Genomic DNA, 23,494 nt, shown 5'->3' on the forward strand with positions numbered 1-23,494 from the left:
TAAGTGACAAACTGCACATGTGTAGCTATTTCTGGCAGTTGTACAACTTGTTTCAGATGTTTTGATGTGTGTGGGGTTAATAGACATATACTGACAGAATAAACCAAATTGTGAAGAGCAGCAAATGTCATCTATTATTATACAATACTGCCCTCTAAGATACAGTTTTTATTTACTCCACATCCTCTTTCCATTTCCCAGCTAGTCTTTGCTTTGTCTTTTTTCCTCTTTGCTGCCTTGGTATCTGGTTATCATATGGTTACAGGATTAGCTTTCATTTTTTCCCCCCAGGTTTTAGATATGATATGCTATATAATTCACGCAGATCTTTGAATTGTTATTCAGATAAATATAATAATAGAAATATGTATGCAAAGAACTGAAAAATAGTTTTCTCTATAAGGGAAAAGTGGTGAGATAGGGATTAATGTAAGTGAAGGCTTCCCAGAGGAGGTGACATCTGAACTGGATTATGAGGGACATGTAGGAGTTTCCCGTGTAGATAAGGAAGGCATAGCAACAGCATATGCAAAAGCAGAGTTGGGAAACAGCATATAGTGTTCTAGATTTATAAGCAGTAATACTGCTGAAGTGGAAATGCTACTAGGAAGTGTAAGGAGTTAAGGTTCAAGTCATATTTTTTTGATCCCAAGTAATATCTTAACTTAGTAAACATTGTTTTTATTTGTAGTATGTTAATAAGACTTTTTAAAAATATGTCTTTATTGATTTTTGGAGAGGGAAAGAAAAATAGAAACATCAATGAGAGAGAAATATCGATCGGCTGCCTCCTGCACAACCCCCCACGGGGGATCTTGCCTGCAACTTGGGCATGTGTCCTGACTGGGAGTTGAACTGGTGACCTCATGGTTCGTGGGTCATTGCTCAACCACTGAGCCACATCAGCTGGACTGTTAATAAGATTTTTACATGGCATTTTGGAATCTTTTTCCTATTGATGTTTCCCCCACAAAGTACTTAGAATTTCATTCATCTTTGGTTGTGTCGTGACAATAGGTACTATTAGATTTTTTCCTTCTTTTTATGCAGTTCATTCATAAAATATTCATTTTCTCATACTTTTTATTTTTTTAAAAAGTAAGCTGTATATTCTATTTAATTAAAAAATAGTATGTGAGTCTGGCCAGTGTGGCTTAGGGGATTGAGCGTTGTCCCATGGACTGAGGGGTCTTGGTTTGATTCCCCATCAGGACACATGCCCAGGTTTCAGGCTCGATCCCCAGTATGGGGTGTGCAGGAGGCAGCTGATCAATGTATCTCTCTCACATCGATGTTTCTCTCTCTCTCTCTCTCTCTCCCCCCCTAAAAAAATAAAAAATAAAAATAATAGTATCTGAAGAAAAGGATAAACAGTTCTCTCTTGGATAGATATTAAAATCTTTAAATGAGTAGAGGCCTGAGTCATAAGGATAAAAAGCAAAATTTTTGTGAGTCTTAGTTGTAATAATGTGAGTTGTCACTCTCACCTCCAGTTCTCTCTTCCTAGGCCTATGTGTTCTGCTGTAGGAAAAAGAGTACCATATATTGGTTGCTCTTTTAGTGCATAGCTGCATCTGGTAGAATAGCATGTCTCAAGGTGTTGTCACCCAGCTGGCATACAATAGACAAGTTGCTTTGGAGCCATGTGAAACCAGTGGGCATAAAACGGTTTCCTCACTTTTGCTGTAAATTTGGTCAGAAGTAATTTTATGTGGGAAAATATCTCAGTCTCACAAGGTGTAATAACCACCCCCTGGCATTATAACTGCATGAGTCTTTGGTAAACCATTCCACATTTAATAAACCTGGTGTTTCTGGGTAGTGATGTTCATAATACCAGTGAATTTCATGAGCCCATTGTCTTCATTTCTTTTGCTAGGTCAATAAATAATGTGATATGGGAAATAAGTAATTTAGTAAGACCACAAATGTATTACTGGTAGAAGTATGGCAAGGAGAGAAGGCAATACCAGATCTAGAATGGGCTTGTTCAAGCGAGAAACCACTGGTCCCTCCAAGATGAAATGGGACCAAAATAATCACCAGTTGCTTGATGGTTGGCTGGTCTCTCTAGCGTATAGTGCCATATTGAGGTTTCAGCACTGGTTTCTGCTACTGGTAAATTAGGTGTTCAGTGGCTATCCTGGAATATTGATGGGGAGATGCCATACTGTTTGAATCTCTGCATAATCTCAAGTCTGCCATCATGACCCCTTAGTTTATAAAATAGTATGCAATCAGTGAGATGGCTGAGGATAATGGCTATTGTAAATCCACAAATGATTAATAAACATTTGTTTTGCCATTGTATATGTGGGCTTCCAGTGTCTCATCCTGTAATACTGGCCAGAGCCATACTATCTTCAGAGCCAACCAAACCTTATAGTCACTCCCAGATTCACATTGTGCCTGTTTCTTAGTGGAAATACACATTGACTTTTCACTTTGGAGGAGATAGCCTGTTTGCTTGCTACAGCCCATTGAATCTCCCAGAAGTGTTACTAAGGTTGTAGGCTCCCAAAATTTCCTGTGTTTTATTTCCAACTTTCTGGCATGTTTATCTCTTACCAAGACATCTGGGATACCTGCTACTTCCTGTTCACCAAGTTCCATTGTGTGAAGTAGACCAACTTACAGTCATGTGGGATGATACAATAATCAAAGTACCCGTAAGCTAAATCACAGCACAGAGTTGATTGAGACCTGAGACAAGACAGTGAAAGTTTAATGCTGTCCCTGCTGGGTGGAAGCAAATGTTTCTGATGTTGTGATAAAGGAAAAAAGCAATTGCCAGAATAATGACATTGATAATACTCCTTTGAAGTAAACATATCTGGAATAGCAACTATGATTAAAGCTTCCAACTGGAGGTTTTCTAAACTTGCAACATTCCAGACTCTTGGAACACATGGGCCTGGTACATGGAGGCTTCCACACCAATTCTTCTCTGTGGTCTCATGTGTACTTAGATTCTTCAGAATTCTTCCTAACTTTCCCCAGTAGTATTTGTTGACTTTCTTCTGTTGCTTTTACCATTATAACTAGATGGAATTTGCCATCTGATGATAAATGGTATAATATCATGGAGTATTGTGAAGCACTAAAATCTTTATTATTCCCCTTCTACATTTGTATTTAATTTATTTAGTTGATTCATGTTTTATAAATATAAAATAACAATTTAGAAACAAAGTCTGTTTTCTAAGTTTTATTCAAAATCATATGCATCTTTCTTTTACACTGTCTTTATGATCAACAGAGCTGGTTTTTGGTGACCTAACACAGTTTTCCATGGCACATCATCTGTTCACTTCCAGCCAAACATAGCTATGATTCAGCAATATTTGAATCAGTATAGGATGTTGTCACTGGAATTGTATCAAAAGCTGTAAATAAAAAAAGAAAAAGGAAAAAGCTACAAGCATTTGCATGAATACTGATGGGGTCTTTTTCAGTTACACTGAAGGTGGATATTCAGTTTATTCAATATAATCAGTTATATATTGCTTTCAAACACATCAATATCCTATTTTTTAAAAATATTTAATATATAGTATTCTTTTTGTTGTTAATCCTCACCCAAAGATATTTTTCCCATTGCTTTTTAGAGGGAGTGAAAGGAAGGGAGGGAGGGAGGGAGGGAGGGAGGGGAGAGAGACAGACAGACAGACATCGATTGATGTGAAAGAGACACATTGATTGATTATTTCTTGCACGTGCCCCAACTGGAGCTGGGGATTGAACCTGCAGCCTAGGTATGTACCCTAAAGTACTCTTGAATAGAATGAAGTGAAATGAGTAGAAAATGAATATGGAGGATATGATTTTAATTTTTTTTTATTTTTATTTTTTAGGTCATTAAAGCCCAGCCTGTGTGGCTCAGTGGATTGAGTGTTGTCCCATGGACTGAGGGGTCCTGGTTCAATTCCCAGCCAGGGCACATACCTGGGTTTCTGGCACGATCCCCAGTAGGGGGCATGCAGGAGGTGGCCAATCAATGTTTCTCTCTCACATCGATGTTTCTATCTCCCTTCCTCTCTCTCTCTAAAAAATCAATAAAAACATTTTTTAAAAAGTCATTAAAAAAATAAGCCCAGGAAGAAATACATAAAAATGTTAATATTAATTATCTCTTATAGAATTGCAGATGATTTTTATTTCCTGGATTTTTCAGATTCTTCACAATAAATATACTTTATATAATCTGAAAAAGAAATATTTAGAAGGGTTTATACTAAGAATTCAAGGATGGCTTAACATTAGAAAACTTACTAATATGATTCATCATATTATCAGATTATAGTATGACCACAAGATTTAGTGATCAGTTTGATGGATGAGGAATGGAAATGTCAGGAATTTCTAGAATGCTTAATTGGGTAACGGAGCCTAGGAATTAGGAAGCAGTGTAGATGGCAGAGAGAGAAGAATGGGTTTGGTTTCAAATAAGAGTTTGTGTGCGGGCGTGTAGGTAGAAAAATTGTGTGGTGATAGGTGATTGGGAATAAAGGAGATCTGGGGCTCAGGATATAGAAAAAAAGGTTATATATCTTTCATTAAGAAATTTACAACCTAGTTGGGGGACTTTTAGCACAGAGAGAAATTAAGATAATGAGTATAATTTAAAGGATTAAAATCTATCATTTTTATTATGAGTATAATGCAAAAAGGAAAGGGAAATAATCAAGATTGTATATTTTGGGAACATGTTAAGAATCAGATGGAATATTGAAAGCTGATGGATGGATTGGGATTTTGATGTTCATCAGGAAAATTTAAAGGTGAAATTAATTATTTTTAATTGTTTTAATTTGTCAAAGGTTTTTCAGGTATTCAGAGAAGGTGGTTGGCAAGTTTAAATGAATAGATTCTTCTTTTTTTTAATTTTTTTTTTTTCCTTTATTGATTTTAGAGAGAGAGGAAGTGAGAGGGAGAGAGAGGAAACATCCATGAGAGAGAACATCGATTGGCTGCCTCCTGCATGCCCCCCACTGGGGATCAGGCCCACAACCTGGGCATGTATCCTGACTGGGAATCGAACTGGCGACCCCTTGGTGCATGGGTTGATGCTCAACCACTGAGCCACCAGGCTGGACGAATAGATTATTCTAACCAAAGGATTAACTTACTATTTGATGAATGAGTGAATGAGGGAATGAATTTTCATATTGTATAAATAATACCTAACAAGTGTTTATTCTCTGTCAGACACTGTTTTAAGTACTCTGTATGTATTGACTAATTTAATCCTCACAAAAATCCTGAGTTAGATACTATTTTTAGCCCTGTTTTACATATGAGAAAGTGGAGACATAGAAGTGTAAAGGAACTTGCCCAAGGTGTAGTAAATGGCCAGTACTTGAACTGAGGCAGGTTAGCTTTAGATTGTTTTCTTAGCCATCATGCTAGATTGTGTTACTCTCCATTTGTTTGTTTATATGTTTGTTTATAAATTCCAAGATAACATTAGCACTTTCAGGTATGTTCTGTTCCACTGAGCCATTGATCCCATTGATATATTTGTTCATAAAATTACACACTCTTCCCACAAAGGTCTGCATGGAATACCTGTAACTTCTCAATTTTATAATAATTTGGGTTTTTTTTGTTTTTTTTTCTTTAATTGATTTTAAAGTGAGAGGGAGAGAGAGAGAGAAACATCGATGAAAGAGAACATCGATTGGCCGCCTCCTACATGCTCTCCAATGGGGATCGGGCCCCACAACCTGGGCATGTATCATGAATGGGAATCAAATTGGTGACCCCTTGATGCATGGGTCGACGCTCAACCACTGAGCCACACCGGCTGGACATTATATACTTTTTAAATCAAGTCATAGCAAGTATTCCTCAGATAAAGAAAAGCTACGGTCAACCTCAAATGTTAATTTTGTCTCAGGTATTAAATACTTTTTTAAAATTAACATTTAATGGTACCCTGCAAGTGCCACTAGCCCTTTCATATTATCTTTCCTGCAAAAGAAACCAAAATGGATAGGATTTTGGTGCCTTAGTGAATCACGATGTTGCCATGGAGAAGTAAACAGGAGAAGCAATGCTCTTTATATGGGTAGTAGACAGAGTTGAAAATATTGCTTCTTCAGAAATGTCACAAAACTAAGGCAAAACCGCTTTATAGAATTTATTTTATGGCTTCAGGTATAAGAAATAAGGATTATGCTTTCTTTAGATCTGATCCTCAGAAGTTACTAGGCTCTTTAATTACAGTTTGAGAAGTAGTTTCAAGTTACTTCCATAATCATTCTTTTCAGAATTTAAAATGACCTAATCACTATATCCAAAGTGTTGGGAGAAAATCTTTATAAAGCTTGTAAAACTCTTCATAAGAAAATGCTAAAATGCTTTTTTTAATGTATTTTTTAAATTAGGACAAATTAATCCCTTTTTTCAATTGATTTCCATGTTGCTGAAGATGTATTTCTCAGTAAGACATATGTCCTCAGTTTTGTTCTTTCTTGTGTTCTAATATGGGACATTAATATATAAAAGTTCGTTTTACGTCTAGAGGAAAGATTTACTGCCAAACTATGAAGATATCCTTATAAAATTTTTATGATAATTCAGTAATATCCAGTCTTCCTTGGATGAGTCTAAAGTGCCTGGACAAAGTTAAATAAAAGCTCAACGCTTTGCTGATTTCATATCATTTGGGTGGTATTGACTTTTTGAATAAATTTCTTACTAATTTGGATGAGGATGAAGATATACCTTAAGTAGTGTTTGGATTAGTTTGATATTTTGAGGTGGAGTAGCAGCCATTTGCAAATATTCTCAACTAGTTTTTAAAATTTTTGTTCGCTGTGTATATAAACAGCATGACTGGATGGGTAAAATGGTTAAAGTGTGTTGTTTTTATAACACTGACCAGATTGATTTCCCATACTGTAAACATTTTACCATATCATCTTAGACATTTTTAAATAAATTAGAACGTAGCTTTTCTGAACTTTCTACTAAGTCTTTGTTTGCTAAGTGTAGTTTCTTGAGGTTTTGCTGTTTTTTGCATCTTTCCAATAGAAAAAAATTGTATTATATGACTCAGTAATGTTGAGTCCCTTAAAGTCTTCTGTATTCACTAGGATGAGCAGCCATCTCAATTTGCCTTAGACTTTGGGCATGCTCCTGATACAGGATTTTGGCTTAAACCAGTTACACTGCTTAAGCCTGACTAATTATCTGAAATAAAACTTTCTGTGAATTTTGGAAGCTATTTCAAATATACTGCATATTACTTTAAAAGAATTTTATCCGGCCATGGCTGGTTTTGCTCGGCGGTTAGAGCTTCAGCCCGTGGACCAATGAGTTGCGGGTTCAATTCTAGTCAAAGGCATGTACCTCAGTTGCGGTTTGTCCCCGGCCCTGGTCGGGTCGTGCAGGAGGCAACCAGTTGATGTGGCTCTATCACATCGATGTTTCTGTCTGTCTCTTTCCCTCCCTCCTTCCTACTCTATCTGATAATAAGAAAAATATCTTCGGGTGAGGAATAAAAAAAAAAAAGAATTTTATCCCTCTTCATTTGCTCTTTTACCATAACATATTGCTGTGGTAATATGAATTGTCTTAAAAGAGAATCATTTAAAAATATCATTTCTTTGCTTAAAGAAGAAAATATTTGAGCCCTGGCCGGTTTGGCTCAGCGGTTAGAGCGTCGGCCTGCGGTCCAGAGAGACCGGGTTCGGTTCCCGCTAAGGGTGCGTACCTCAGTTGCAGTTTGTCCCCAGCCCTGGTTGGTTGTGCAGGTGGCAGCCACTTGATGTGTCCCTTTCACATCGATGTCTCTCTATCTTCCTCTCTCTCCCTCCCGCTCTATCTGAACAAAAAATGGAAAAATGTCCTCGGGTGAGGATAAAAAGAAGAAGAAAATATTTGATATTCATGGTTTTAATCTTTTTTTACAGGTATGTTGAGTCGATGGGATGATAGTCAGAGATTTTTGTCTGACCATCCATACCTTGTATGTGAAGAAACTGCTAAATATCTTATTTTATGGTGTTTTCATCTAGAAGCTGAACAGGTATTGTGGGAACCTCGGTGGAATTCTGATACACTTTTTTTTTTTTCTCTTTTACATTACTTGAAATGAAAATAGGAGGGTCATTAAATTGAATTACACTTTTTTTGTTGTTTTCAGATGTACTTGAGTTTATTGTGGGAATGTTTTTTAGTTATTGCAGTTAGCACATGGAAACTTTTTCTAGTGTGCCTTCCCTGTGCCCTCATCTGTCTTGTTCCCATATGCTACAAGCCTTATGAATTATATTGCCAGAGGTATTTCTTAACATTTTAATCTATTTATTTTCAGAAAGGGGCTCTAATGGAGCAAATAGCACACCAAGCTGTTGTAATGCAGTTTATTATGGAAATGGCCAAAAACTGTAATGTGGATCCAAGAGGATGTTTTCGTTTATTTTTCCAGAAAGCCAAAGTAAGTAGCTGTGGTATTATTAAATACCAAGTTAGGCCTTAGCTGAGACCTCTTGGTCCATACACATCAAAGCAAGCCATTCAGCCAGGATGCCTCAGGCAAATTCTGTAGATGTATAGTGAAAAGAAAAATTATATTGCTGATTTCATGCTAATTTTGACATAAGGGGTCTATATAAGAGGCTATACTATAACATATATGTGAAATTGAGACCTGTTCAAATAAATGTATGCAGGAAAATTAGAGTGTTCCATCGTTCATTCAATAAATATTGAGTAACCATTAATGCAAAAGCCAGCTGTTTAAGATACTGAGGATATAGTGTAGAATGAAACAGATACAGATAAATCCATGTTTAGAACTTAACACTTAATGAAATGTCAGACTTTTATAATGAAAAATAGTAAACAACTTAAAAAATTTAAAGAGCCATGGCTAAAAATAAACAAACTGTGGTACATAGAATATTATGCAGCCACTAAAATTATATTTTGAAGAATTTTTAATCTGACATAGTGCTTTGCTATAAAGTCAAAAGAAGTGACACATATTTATATATACAAGGTGATGTTGGCCATGTTAAAGAAAAATGGGTATGTCTAGAAAGAGTAGTACCATTTCACACTTGCTAGATTAGTAAATTAGCAAGTTGTACAAAAAGTAAAGCAATAAGAATTTGCATTCACTGCCTGTGGAAGTATAAATTGCTAGCTACAATCACTTTGGAACTTTTTCTTGTAAACTTGAACAAATATTAATAGTTCAAAAACAGCCCTGGCCAGTTCGCCTCAGCGGTTAGAGCGTCGGCCTGTGGTCCGGAGAGACCTGGGTTCGGTTCCCGCTAAGGGCACGTACTTTGGTTGCAGTTTGTCCCCGGCCCTGGATGGTCGTGCGGGTGGCAGCCACTCGATGCGTCCCTTCACGTCGATGTTTCTCTCTCTCTCTCCCTTCCACTCTATCTGTACAAAAAATGGAAAAATATCCTCGGGTGAGGATAAAAAATAAAAATAAAAAAATAAAAAAATATAAAAGTTCAAAAACAAGCAGAACTAAACAATATATTGTTAAGGTACATGTATATAAGCAGTAAAACTGAAGAGACAAAGGAGTAAGGAAGACAATAATGGTAACCTCAGGGAGAGAGGGGGAATGCCTTTTAGGAACTGATTATAAATGATTTCTATTTTCTTTTTCAATGAACATATTTCCTTTTATAAATAGAGGACAACATTGTATTTTAATTAAAAAGAATATATCAGGGTAGTAGTAGTCCTACTTTAAATGCTCTAAACTCTTCTAAAGTGTAAACTAAATAGGAAATTTTTCTGAAACAGTAGTTTTAATGAATAAATGATTGAGTTGGTATTTTAGCTAGGTTTCTGATGACTATTTTAAAATTTAACTTAACATATAGGCAATAAAAAAATACATGCTTTTTCATCTTACATTAATGGCGATGTTTGAACTAGTACTTAATGGGATAACGAAGCATTGCCACACTGTATGTATTCTTTGACATTTACGTTGACAAAATTGAACTGAAAGGCACTGAAGTGTTTAGATCTTAACATTATGTTCATAATAATAATTTTTTAAAGTTAAAAAATTGGTTGCTTACTGTGTGCCAAGTACTATTATAAATACTTTTCATGAATTAACTCATTAAATCCATATAACATTTTATGAGGATTATTCTTTTTTACAAGTGAGGAAATTAGCATAGAAGAATTAAACAAGTGACCCATAGGTTACTTAATAAAACAAAAATCAGTCAAGTCTCTCTAGATCTCAATCCCTAGGCCTTAGGCATGCAATAAGACCAGCAAATGTACCACTTGGTTCCTTTAATAGTTTACTGCATAACCATTCCAGAAAGATTATTTTGGAATATGAACACTAACATTCTGTATGTGCACATGAGTACCATATATTGTCCAAAGTGAAATGCTGTAATACACTTAAAGGAATGATTCTAAATTTGTAAAAAGATAGAAAGGCAGCATAGAACATTGTCTGCATTATTTGTATAGATTCTGATGCTAATAACTAATCCAAATGTTTTAATCTAGTTACACAACCTAAAACTACATTAAAGAAAAAATAGCATTGCAGACAAATGGGCCAGTGATGTTAAGGAATGATACTTGAAAAAATCTCTTCCACCACTTGAACTTAAAACCCATTTTCTGTTAGTGTAGGATCTGTGCTGTGTCATTCTTGATCTGCAAAGGAAACATTTATAAATGGAGGTTACTGCCAGTAGACTGTTTTGTATTGGGAATTTTGCTTATGTTGTACATCATTAGAGAAGAGTTCTACCTCATCATAACTCATTGGACTTTTCTCTTTCCATAATGTTGACAAGAAGGTACTTGCTTAAGTAAAACACTAAGATATTTCCATAATGAAACTGAACATTGAGTTTTATTTGGTTTTCATGGCTTTTACAGATAGGGAATACAGAATCAGAGAATCACTAGAAACAGGTAATAGTGTCCCCTCATTAATTGGTGGAGAATTAAAAAGTTTTTAAGAATACTCATTGGTTGTTGCTTGGCAATGGGAAGAGAAGAAGGTGAGAGGATAAATGAGGACTATTTTTAAAGCTATCAAGAATTCAGATAAATCAAGAGAAAAACAGAAAAAGCCTACTTTTGTTATATTTGTGTATGTTTATTAACTTGTTTATAAAACAAGAAGTTTTCACAAATCTAACAGGGAACTTGGTAGTTTCTACATTTAAACTATTCACCTCATCTTTACTTCCTCTATTTCAGACCTGATACATGCTTGTTAGAATTTACTGTGTGGTCTGGAAGTCTTCAAAGACAGTCTTGTGTTCTGTGTTTTCTAGGCAGAGGAAGAAGGTTATTTTGAAGCATTCAAAAATGAACTTGAAGCTTTCAAGTCAAGAGTTAGACTTTATTCTCAATCACCAAGTTTTCAACCTATGACAGTTCAGAATCATGTTCTCCATTCTGGTGTTGGATCTATAGGTTTATTAGAATCATTACCACAGGTAAGTTGGAAAAGCAGATGTTTATTTATAAATGTATAGTTTGCATAATTTTTGTTATTTTGGACTATTTCTTCTTATATGTAATATATGTGTGGCCATTTTAAATATTCTTGCCTCAGAAAATAACTCTTGAGTTTCATTTTATGCCATGTTTTGGCATTAAATCTCTTCTATCTCATAGGTATTTAGAGAGACACCAAATTCCACTCCTTTAAATATAGAAGAGATTGCCCTGGCTGGTTTAGCTCAGCAGTTGGAGCATCGGCCCAAGGATCAAAAAGTTTCGGGTTCAATTCCTGTCAAGGGCACCTACCTCATTGCAGTTAGGTCCCAGGCCCTGGTCAGAGTCCTGCGGGAGGCAGCTTATCTATGTGTCTCGCTCACATGATGTTTCTCCCCCTCCCCCCTTATCTGAAGATAAATGGAAAAATATCCTCAGGTGAGGATTATTTAAAAGACCAAAAACAGCCCAGCTGGAGTGGCTCAGTGGTTGAGCTTTGACCCATGCACCAAGAGGTTACTAGTTCAATTCCCAATCAGAGCACATGCTCAGGTTGTAGGGCAAAGCCCCAGTGGGAGGCATGCAGGTGGCAGCCAATCAGTGTTCTCTCTCATCAATGTTTCTCTCCCCCCTTTCCCTTCCTCTCTCTCTCAAATCAATAAAGAAAGAAAAAAAACCCACACACACTGGAGGGAGGGAGAGAAGGAAGGAAAAAGAAAAGAAAAATATTGATCATCTCAATCATAAACTTCTTAAGATAGTTCTGAGGAACCTCTTATTCTGAGTAGATCTATACTGTTTAAGAATTTTTCTTTCTTTATTATTATTTTGTTGTTAATCCTCACCTGAGGATATTTTTCCTTTGATATTTAGATAGGGCGGGAGGGAGAGGGAGAAAAAGAAACAGAGAGAGAGAAACATTGGCTGCCTCCTGCACAACCTGGGCCAGGGATCAAACCTGCAACCCAAGTAGTGCCCTTGACCAGGAATCAAACCTGCAAACCTTTGGTCCGCGAGCTAATGCTCTAACTGCTGAGCCAGACCAGCCAGGGCCATTTAAGCATTTATTAAAGTGAATTACCTTCTCCCGGCTGGTGTGGCTCAGTGGATTCAGCATTGTTCCATTCACCAAGAGGTCACTGGTTCTATTCCTGGTCAGGGCATGTGCCCAGGTTGTGGGCTTGATCCCCAGTGTGGGGGGTGCAGGAGGCAGCCAGTGGATGTTCTCTCTCATTGGTGCTATCTCTCTCCCTCTCGCTACCTTTCTATCTAAAAATCAATAAAAACATATTTAAAAAGAAGAAAAAGTGAATTAGCTTCAAAGCATATGTCCAATTGGCAACTGAGGTGATCTGTTGCATGAGTTTATTTAGCGTATCTAATTGGTGGTGGTGTCTACCAGAAGTAACATTTTTAGTCCACATTAATATAGTGTGTGCAAAGCTGTTCTTCCTGGTAATATTGGCCAACTGTTTGAGCCTCTTTGAAGTCAGCTGTTAGATCAAGATAAAACTATGTCATTAACATGAAGGAATTTATGTCAAAAAGAAGAGGAGGTTAGACTGTTGGTCTGCCTGATAACTACTTAGGATTATGATTTTAAGTTATCATGAAAAAGTTGCAGCCCATTTTGATTTTAGTAGCGTTTTAATTGAGCCCAGTAATCTCTCATTTCCAGGCCTCAAGATATTAAGGCCAGCTTTCGCTTAAAGTTTAGTCTGTTGCCTACACAGTGAAAAGGGAAAGCTCCTTCAGAAGACAGTGAGAGGAGAACCCTGTGTTTCTTTTTAAATCTCATAAGGCAGGAATTGAGATTTTCAGTATCTTGACCTTACAGTTTTATCATTTCAGTTGTCATGTGTATTGTAAACCAGAGGGACAATTTAGGAAAGCAATTGGTCATTTTTCAGTCAGCCAAAAATCTTATTCTGAAGGATGGAAATAATCTGGTCTTTTAAATTTTTTTTATCTATTTTAGAGAGAGAGGAAGGGAGAGATAGAAACATTGATGAGAGAGAACATCGATTGGCTGCCTCCTGCACACACCCCACTGAGGGTCAAACCCACAACCTGGGCATGTGCCCTGACCAGGAATCAAACCGGCAACTTCTTGGTGCACAGGTCAGTGCTCAACCACTGAGCCACACCAGCTGGGCTGGTCTGACTTTTAAATAATTAATCCTATAGTCAGACATGTAAGTACCATTCGCCCTCAATTTGTCCCACAGATTATTTCTTACTGCTGTTTAAAATGATGATTTTCTTTTCAGTTCCTTGAGAAATAGCCCACAGGGAACTAGTCTTTCTAAGGTAATTTTATGACTAAATCACTACAAATCCAGTAAATAAACCTAAAATTAGGAAGTTACATAATTGCCCTGGCCAGTTTTGCTCAGTGGTTAGAGCATTGGCCCATGGATCTAAGGGTCATGGGTTCGGTTCCTGGTCAAGGGCATGCCCCTCAGTTGCAGGTTTGATCCCCAGCTCTGAACAAGGAGACAACCAATGGATGTGTCTCTCCATTGATGTTTCTCTCTCTCTCACCTTCCCCCTCCCACTCTATATAAAGAAAAATCAATGGAAATATATGCTCCGGTGAAGATTTAAAAAAAAAGATGTCATATAATGAATGCAAAGGAAAACTTTTTTGAAGAATATCATTGATTCTAACTAACATAAGAAGGAACTATGCATATTAAACCATCATGAGATTATGCCCTGGCCGGTTTGGCTCAGCAGTTAGAGCGTCAGCCTGCGGTCCAGAGAGACCCGGGTTCGGTTCCCGCTAAGGGCACGTACTTCGGTTGCAGTTTGTCCCCGGCCCTGGTTGGTCATGCGGGTGGCAACCACTCAATGTGTCCCTTTCACATCGATGTTTCTCTCTCTCTCTCTCTCTCCCTCTCTCCCTCTCTCCCTCTCTCCCTCTCTCCCTCTCTCCCTCTCTCCCTCTCTCCCTCTCTCCCTCTCTCCCCCTCCCATTCTATCTGAACAAAAAAAGAAAAATGTCCTCGGATGAGGATTAAAAAAAAAACAAAACATCATGAGATTATATTATCAAAAAGTTGCTTCTGATTTGAGAAATTCTTGTTCTGTGTATCAGATAGCAACTGAGATCTGCTAGGCATCCTTGCAGTCATTTTGGTGGAGGACCTGGGGTTATATAATTTTGACAGTCTTGAAATACAGATATTACTAGGGTTGTTTAGACTTAATTCATTTGGGCTAACAGATCATTCCCTCATCATGAAAGAAGAGCATCCTGGTTAATCCCCCTGAGGGAGAGAAGGTCTGGATAAGATTCAGCTAGGTGCACAGGAGTGTCAGCTGGTTGAGGGAAATATGAGATGAGAGGCAACCTGAAGGACTAAGTTGTCAACTGAGGCGATTTGGAAGAAAAGCCTAACATAATAATAACATTTCACTTGTATTATATCAGCTTATAGATTGCAAAACACTACTGTGTGTTGTATCATTTAATCTCAAAAGCCCTGTAATTCCTTTTGATTTATATTATGGATGAATAAATGGAAGTTTGTGGAGGTTAGGCAGTTTGCCTGAAGTCAATACAATAAGTGATGGAGCTAATGTTCTAATTTTGGATTTCTATCCTACTTTACTGCTCATTCATCTATACCATACACTGTTGTTGAATCATTTACAAGAAATAGGACAAGATACTCAGTCATGTCTCTTGGGAAGAACTCGTCACTGGGATGAGGAATGTGTTGAGAATGTTATTAGATGAGAATATGGGGTAATCAGTGGAATTTGAGTATAGATATGGTTAGGTATATTGATTACTCTTTTTTTTTTTTTAAGTCTCTTCATGATGACATCTTACAGTTCTTAGGAAGATGGGTTAGGTGAGTTCTGGAGAATCTCCTTGGCCAACTCTGTCATGGAAAACTGGAGCCTGGTCTTAATAGAGATTTCTATTCTGAAGAACATTAGAATTGGATCTTAGCTTTCTGGGTATTTTTGGAGAATGGGATGATGGAATGAGAGTATTAATTTTTTTTTTCTTTTTTTTTTTTTTTTTTAATCCTTATCTGAGGACATTTTTGCATTTATCTTCAGACAGAGTGGGAAGGAGAGAGAAACGTCACCGTGAGAGACACATCGAGTGATTGCCATCCACACGACCCTGACTGGGGTCAGGGACAAACTGCAACCAAGTTACATGCCCTTAGCGGGAACCGAACCCGAGTCTCCCTGGTCTGTGGGCCAACATTCCAACCACTGAGCCAAACCGGCCAGGGCATTAATAATTTTTTATAAAATTTATATTTGGGTAACGCTGACTTTTAATTTCTTTTTTGAATTGACAACAATCTTGAGAAATAAGTTAAATATCGCCCTGGCCAGTTTGGCTCAGTGGTTGGAGCGTCGGCCTGCGGTCCGGAGAGACCGGGTTCGGTTCCCGCTAAGGGCACGTACTTTGGTTGCAGTTTGTCCCCGGCCCTGGTTGGTCGTGCGGGTGGCAGCCACTCGATGTGTCCCTTCACATCAATGTTTCTCTCTCTCTCTCCCTTCCTCTCTCTCCCTCCCACTCTATCTGTACAAAAAATGGAAAAATATCCTCGGGTGAGGATAAAAATAAAATAAAAATAATAAGTTAAATATCATTATATTTAGGGGTTTTTTCCTATATAATTTTTTTCTTTATTGATTTTTTTATTTATTTTATTTTTTTAATTTTTAATTTTATTTTTGTTACAGATGTTTCTCCTTTTTTACCCCATTGACACCCTCCTCCCCATCCCCCCGCCCTGTTCCCCTCCCTGTTGTCCATATCCATTGGTTATGCATACATGCATATAAGTTCTGTGGTTTATCTCTTCCCTCCCCCCACCACCCCCTCTTCTGAGGGTTGTCAGTCTGTACTCTACTTCCATGTTTCTGGGTCTACCCTATTTCTCAGACTGTTATGTTCATTATATTCCATATATAAGTGAGATCATGTGGTATTTGTCTTTTTCTGCTTGGCTTGTTTCACTTAGGATAATACTTTCCAGGTCCCTCCATGTCGTCTCAAAGGATAAGAGAGCTTTCTTTCTTACAGCTACATAATACTCCATTGTGTATATGTACCACAGCTTTTTTATCCATTCGTCCACTGATGGACACTTGGGCTGATTCCAGATCTTAGCTATTGTAAATAGTGCTGCTATGAACATGGGGGTACATATATTCTTTCTGATTGGTGTTTCAGGCTTCTTAGGGTATATTCCTAGAAGTGGAATCACTGGGTCAAATGGAAGTTCAATTTTTAATTTTTAATTTTTTGAGGTAACACCATATTGTTTTCCATAGTGGCTGCACCAGTCTGCATTCCCACCAGCAGTGTACTAGAGTCCCCTTTTCTCCACACCCTCGCCAACACTTGTTGTTTTATATTTAGTTTTGAGAAAACTAAACCTAGGCCTCTTGATAAAGGCAATAGTAAGAATTAACTATAGGTTTATCCTATATGCTAACTGTTAATTCTATTAAGTTGTGATCAATTATTTTCTCTTTGAGGTTTGCATTATACTAAGTGGTAGAGACAGGATTTGAACTGAGGTCCAATGTTATATTAGTGTCACAGATCTGTCAGTTGTTTGTGCCACTTCCTTAATAAAGAACATGCCCAGCTGTTGTGGCTTAATGGCTGAGCATCGACCCATACACCAAGAGGTTGCTGGTTCAATTCCCAGTCAGGGCATATGTTCAGGTTGTGGGCCCGATCCCCAGTGGGAGACATACAGGAGACCACCAATGAATATTCTCTCTAATCAATGTTTCTGTCTCTTCCTCTCCCTTCCTTTCTCTCTAAAATCAATAAAGGAAAAAAAATTTTTAAAAAAAGACAATGGACATAGACAAAAATGCTGGGGCGGGGTTGGGGGTCAGGATAGGGAGGAGGGTGTCTGGGGTGGGAGAAACATCTGTAACAAAAATAATAAAAATTGAAAGAAAAAGACACCAGACTGGAAGTAATTCAACCTCTGGCTAGCTTTTGAATCACAAAGTACTGAATTTTTATTTAGAGGATCTTTTTTTAAAATACGTTATTATTGCCCTGGCTGGTTTGGCTCAGCAGTTGGAGCGTCGGCCTGCGGTCTGGAGAGACCCGGGTTTGGTTCCAGCTAAGGGCACGTACCTCAGTTGCAGTTTGTCCCCGGCCCTGGTTGGTTGTGCGGGTGGCAGCCACTCGATGTGTCCCTTTCACGTCGATGTTTCTCTCTCTCTCTTCCTCTCTCTCCCTCCCACTCTGTCTGAACAAAAAATGGAAAAATGTCCTCGGGTGAGGATAAAAAATAAATAAAATATGTTATTGATTTTTTTTTTTTTTTTTTTTTTTTTAGAGGAGGGGAGAGAGAAAAACCTCAATGTGAGAGAGAAACATTGATCAGCTGCCTCCTGCACGCCCCCTACTGGGAATCGAAACCTGGACAGGTGCCCTGACTAGGAATTGAACCGAGACCTCTCAGTCCATGGGACAATGCTCACTGAGCCACACTGGCCGAACAATTTAGAGGATCTTTTTTTTTTTTAATCCTCACCCGAGGACATTTTTTGCATTTATCTTCAGATAGAGCAGGAGGGAGAGAGGGAAGAAGAGAGAGAGAGAAACATCAAGACACATTGACTGGTTGCCACCCATACAACCCAATCAGGGCCAGGGACAAACCGCAACCAAAGTACATGCCCTTGCGGGAACCGAACCCAGGTCTCTGGTTCGCAGGCCAACGCTCTAACCGCTGAACCAAACCGGCCAGGGCTAGAGGATCTTTTGAAAACCCTGCCTCCTTATGAGATAGGGAGGTTTGAGATACCTAACCCCTGTTTGGACTATTTTCCTCACTGCTGTTTATTAAATAAAACTAGATGGTACAGTAGTAAAACTCTAAGTAGATGGCAGATATTCAGAACAATTGAGGAGAGAAGTTGAATTCTTAGGGAAGAATTTTCCAAAGTCCTAGATGTTAAGGGCTTATGTCCTTTATTCATGGTGCTTTAACAAATAATTATTTTATTTTTGCATTTACTGAATAAAGTTTTCTGTTCCTAGTTTTAGAAATGGACAAATAGCACATTTATGAGTTCTTCTGTATAAAAAATAAAACCTAAATTAAACTGTCCTTTTATTCTCAATTTTTGAAATATGGTCTGAGTACCTCTCAAAAGATTAAGGATTTCTCACTTGAGTTTGTTTTAACTTTTGAGAGACCAAAATAAACTCTGAAGATAGCTATAATTTTTACTCAGTAAATAGATTTTCCTTATTCAAGTGTTGCGTTTTTAGTATTTACTTTTATAATTAGATAATAATCTTCAAAATACATTTCTGACTTAAAGCCATGTTTATATTTTAAATTATCAATAGCTACATATAATTACATGGAAGATGTAGCCTTGTATGATTACATAATTAAAATTAACACTGTTTTATTAAAAGGAGAAAAAAGATAGTACTTATTACATTTGTATTTTTCATATCTTTCTGTCTTTATCACATCTCTTTCAATTAAGTGGTAATAGTCTATTTTTCTGTCTCTCTATCTTGAGTTTCTATTCAAGTCCAACTTCAAAGTCCATCTTCTTTCTTACTCTCCTACCCTGCAGAGAAATAAAGAATGTGAAACTGGATGTGTAGTTGCATATAATGGCATAAAACTAGCTATCATCCTTTGTTTCTTCCCTGTGCTTTTTTTTCAGAATCCAGATTATCTTCAGTATTCTATCAATACAGCTCTCTGCAGTTTAAACTCAGTGGTACATAAAGAAGATGATGAACCCAAAATGATGGACACTGTATAATTGGGTTAAGGCTGCTGAGGCCAAGTACTATTTTGTTACAAGAAAAGAAGAACTTGGCTATTTTCTTGACACTTTTATGGGTGCTGCACTTTATTTTTGTTCGGTTTATGATGGGAGGGGGAAAAAGAGTACTGAAATGTTTTGTAAAAAAAATTTTTAAGTGCTGCTAGATTTTTTTTTTCCTCTGAAGAGAGGAGTGGTACCATATGTTGCAAGAAGTCAAACTGGACTGTTTTATTTGCTACTAAATTGGCCTTTAATCTTATTGTTCTCAATTTTGGAATCAAAGTATGAAAATCTGCACAAATGCAATGTTTACAAGAACTGGTTGATTCTAGGAAGCATCTGCTACAGTCTCTTTTTATATGGATGTATACATGCCCTACTCTACAAAAATGATTAAAGATAAAAATGTCCTGTATCCTGCTAATTTAGCTGTCAAATCTGGTGTTTTATCATATTAAAAGCAATAAATCAGTAGTTGATAATCTACTTTACTAAATAAGCTGGGTGATGCAAGTTAAAACAAAGCCTTTCCTCTTAATATTACATTTGTATTTTCGGCACCATCAGTTAAAGTCTTGACTGACCCCTTAAGTATTCTCAAAACTATTCCTTAGAAGTTGATTTTACCCTGTTTACTTTTTAATAGTAAGGGATATAGTGATTTAAAAAGTGATAAAGCTAATATAGAGGTGTTTGTTTTTTTAATAAGACCAACTTCAAATTCACTCTTAATTTCTTTACTTGACATAGTCTTGGATCTCTCAGGGAACAAGTTTTAAAAGAATACTAATGGCCTGTAAGAACAAACAGGAAGAATAATCTGATTTTTAAAATTAGGTTTATTTGTTTGTTTCACTCTGATGTAGACCAAGGACTTTTTTAAAAGGCAAGAGGAAATCTTGTAACTAACTGCCTCAAGCTGCCAACTACTTCTAAGAAATTGGTATTCCCTATTGGCAATGATGGCTTCTACTGCATATGTCATTTCTCTCTGTAGCTCATTTACCACAGAATGTGCTGAGCTTCACTACTTCCTATATAATTCACTTCAACTATGCCAGGATATTTGATGATTCACTTTAATTGGAATTAGATGACAGTACTAATTATGCTGTCCTTATTATTTGAGGATTAATCTTTTGACTTATAGGAACATGAGCTTTGATTTGTATTTGGTATAGCCTTTGGTTCAGTCCCATTGAGACTGGTAGCGAACATATGAAAGATGACTAATTGGGATTAGGTATACATGTCTCAACTTGAAAAAATAAATATTGCTAAGGGACCCATAAGATGATCATTTGCACCTTGTTTTAACTAACAGGTGATAAGGCACTTAGTTAGTACCCCTAGAAATGGACTGGAATTATTGAATCATACTTAATGTAAATCACAATCTTACTAGTTTTCCGAATAAAACTCTGTGCTTTTGATATAAAGATATACGCTATAATAAAATGTTTGATTAATTTATATGGTAGTATTCATCAGCCTTTAATTTTTTTTTTTTTTTAACCAATGATCTAGTTCTGGAAGTTTTTGTTGTTTTGGTTTGTTTTTTCTTGTTCTGGAACAAGCTCTTCTTTTTCCCTTCCTGTCAAATAGAGAAGAATATACACAGGACTAACATCCCCAATTTCATAGAAATTATACTTGAACCATTACTTTCCATTCCTCAATTTCACTTTTCCCCAGGATTTGCCTATATAAACATCCAAATTGTTTTGAATTTCATTTTGCCTTCTTTAAATTAGAGGTAATGACTATAGGCTTGAAGGAGAGAAATGATCAAAGTACTGAGGAAACGATTCTTGAAGAGCTTTTGAAAGCTATATATATCTTTTTTTACTTTCAATGGGAAATGTGTTCTATATTTTGAATGTGACTGGATTTATTTAGGAGGAGCCACTGACTGATGCCATAATTTGCACCTAAAGACTGTAATTTTTACATATTTAGCAGTACTTTAGTACTAAGAGCAGTAAATTGACATCCTTTTTATTTATCCTTAGTACTAAGAACTAACTCCTATTAAGAAAAATGTCCTCGTTTCTGTTTCTTAAGAAATAAGTATACTAAACAAAGGGATAATTCATATTTCAGGTTGGACAGTTTTCTCTGGACACAAACCGTGGAAAGTCCAAACAGATGAGTGAAACATTTTTGACATCAAAATATCCATCAGAGAGTCTTGTTTGGCTCAGCTGTTAGAGCCTCCGGTCCACAGAATGAAGGGTCAGGGGTTCAAAACCCAGTCAAGGGCATGTACCTGGGTTGGGGTGTGTGACCCTTCCATGCTCTCTAATGGAAAAATATCCTCAGGTGAGGATTAAAAAAAAAAAAAAAAGATTCTTGTTTCATTTAATAAAATTAATATTCTAATAAAGAAAATATTTTTAAAAATCAAATAGCTATCACTCCATTTATTCCCTGTTAACTTTCCTTCTGTCAGTGGTAGTAGAGATAATACTGATTTAGTTATTCTCCAAGAGAGACAGAGGGTAAAATTTTCATTCACTAGTAGGCTCTTTCAAATTTTGCCTAATAGCTTATGATCTATACCTTCTCTTAAGGAAAACTGGGTCGTCTTTCAGATTAGCATTCCTGTTACCCTTTTATTTTATTTTATTTTTATCCTCACCCGAGGATATTTTTTCTATTTATCTTCAGAGAGAGTGGGAGGGAGAGAGAAACATTGACATGAGAAAGACACATTGACTGGTTGCCTCCGGCATGACTCCGACCAGGGCTGGGGACTGAAGTGCAACCAAGGTATGTGCCCTTGGTCAGAATCAAACCCGAGACTCATTGGTCCTCGGGCCAACGCTCTAACTGCTTAGCCAAACAGGCTAGGGCCTGTTACCCTTTTAAAAGTGAATTAAGCCCTGGCCGGTTTTGCTCAGCGGTTAGAGCCTGTGGTCCAGAGAGAACCGGGTTCAATTCCCACTACAGGCACGTACCTCGGTTGCAGTTTGTCCCCAGCCCTGGTTGGTCATGCGGGTGGCAGCCAGTTGATGTGTTACTTTCACTTTGATGTTTCTCTCTCTCTCTCTCCCTCTCTCTCTTTCCCCCTCTTCCTCTCCCTCTCCCTCCTACTCTATCTGAACAAAAATTGGAAAAGTGTCCTCGGGTGAGGGGAAAAAATAAAGTGAATTAACATGCTGCCAAAAGAACATGACTCTAGTAAGTGAATTTTCTTAGAGAATAAAATATTGTTTACCAAGTGATCCTGAAATTAACCTTGGGGTATTTTCAGAGAAAAAAAGATGTCAATTTACTGTTCTCAAAGTCAGTCATGTATCTCAGTTCTTAACTTGATGCAAGACAGAAATATACTTGTCTGGGTTGCGGCCAGGCTTTTTTATTTTTCTTTTTTGGGGGGGGGGAAGGGACTTTTTATTTTATTTTTTTATCTTCACCCGAGGACATTTTTCCATTTTTTGTTCAGAGAGAATGGGAGGGGGGGCGGGAGAGAGAGAGAAACATCAATGTGAAAGGAACACATCTAGTGGTTGCCACCCGCACGACTAACCAGGGCCAGGGACAAACTGCAACCAAGGTACGTGCCCTTAGCGGGAACTGAACCCGGGTCTCTCTGGACCGCAGGCCGACACTCCAACTGCTGAGCCAAACCGGCCAGGGTGGGAAGGGACTTTTTAATTTCTATTTTGTCTCTAATTATACATGTTTTATTACATGCCTAAAATTCTGTGCATCCATTTCCCACCTATAATGGACATGTATGTATTGTTTCACAGGTCTAAGAAGCTGATTCACTTAGTATTTGCTTGCTTACCATGTAAGCTAATGGAGGAGATGAATAAAAGTTGATTATGAATTGCTTACCATCTGATATGTCACAACCATTCTTGTAAGCCTTAATCAGTTAGACTTGGAAGTTTGATCTTTTTTAAATAGGAAAATGATTAAAAAAAAAAAAAAAGTCCCACATCTTTCACTTGTTTATTTAAACAGCCTGATTCTTCATGCTATTTACTCTCCAAACACTTATTTGGAGTCCTTTGGTGCTATGACACATTGCCAGACTGATTTACACTGTGGTGAAATCCTTCCAAAGTTCAGTCTGGCATGACCCTTTAACTTTACTCAGTGATAGATAGATAGATAGATAGATAGATAGATAGATAGATAGATAGATAGATGATAGATAGATACACATACATATACATACATATACATACACACACATACACACGTA

At 37.2% G+C, this 23,494-nt stretch overlaps 1 protein-coding gene across 2 annotated transcripts in view; it reads left to right on the top strand.

The window, feature by feature from the left end:
• Positions 1-19,933, top strand: part of CDC37L1 (cell division cycle 37 like 1) — a 30,069-nt gene extending 10,136 nt beyond the window's left edge. The window contains exons 4-7 of one of the 2 annotated variants that reach the window (XM_036262005.1): positions 7,920-8,035; positions 8,324-8,446; positions 11,301-11,465; positions 19,168-19,758. In XM_036262005.1, the coding sequence (XP_036117898.1) occupies positions 7,920-8,035; positions 8,324-8,446; positions 11,301-11,465; positions 19,168-19,269 (506 nt within the window). In that variant the 3' untranslated portion in view covers positions 19,270-19,758. Of the gene's footprint in view, positions 1-7,919; positions 8,036-8,323; positions 8,447-11,300; positions 11,466-19,167 lie in introns of both variants that reach the window. The other variant, XM_036262006.1, reaches the window with a different exon arrangement.
• Positions 19,934-23,494: the final 3,561 nt, after the last annotated feature.

This window comes from Molossus molossus, unplaced genomic scaffold, assembly GCF_014108415.1.
Source record: "Molossus molossus isolate mMolMol1 unplaced genomic scaffold, mMolMol1.p scaffold_m16_p_14, whole genome shotgun sequence".
NCBI classification, from domain to species: Eukaryota; Metazoa; Chordata; class Mammalia; order Chiroptera; family Molossidae; genus Molossus; species Molossus molossus.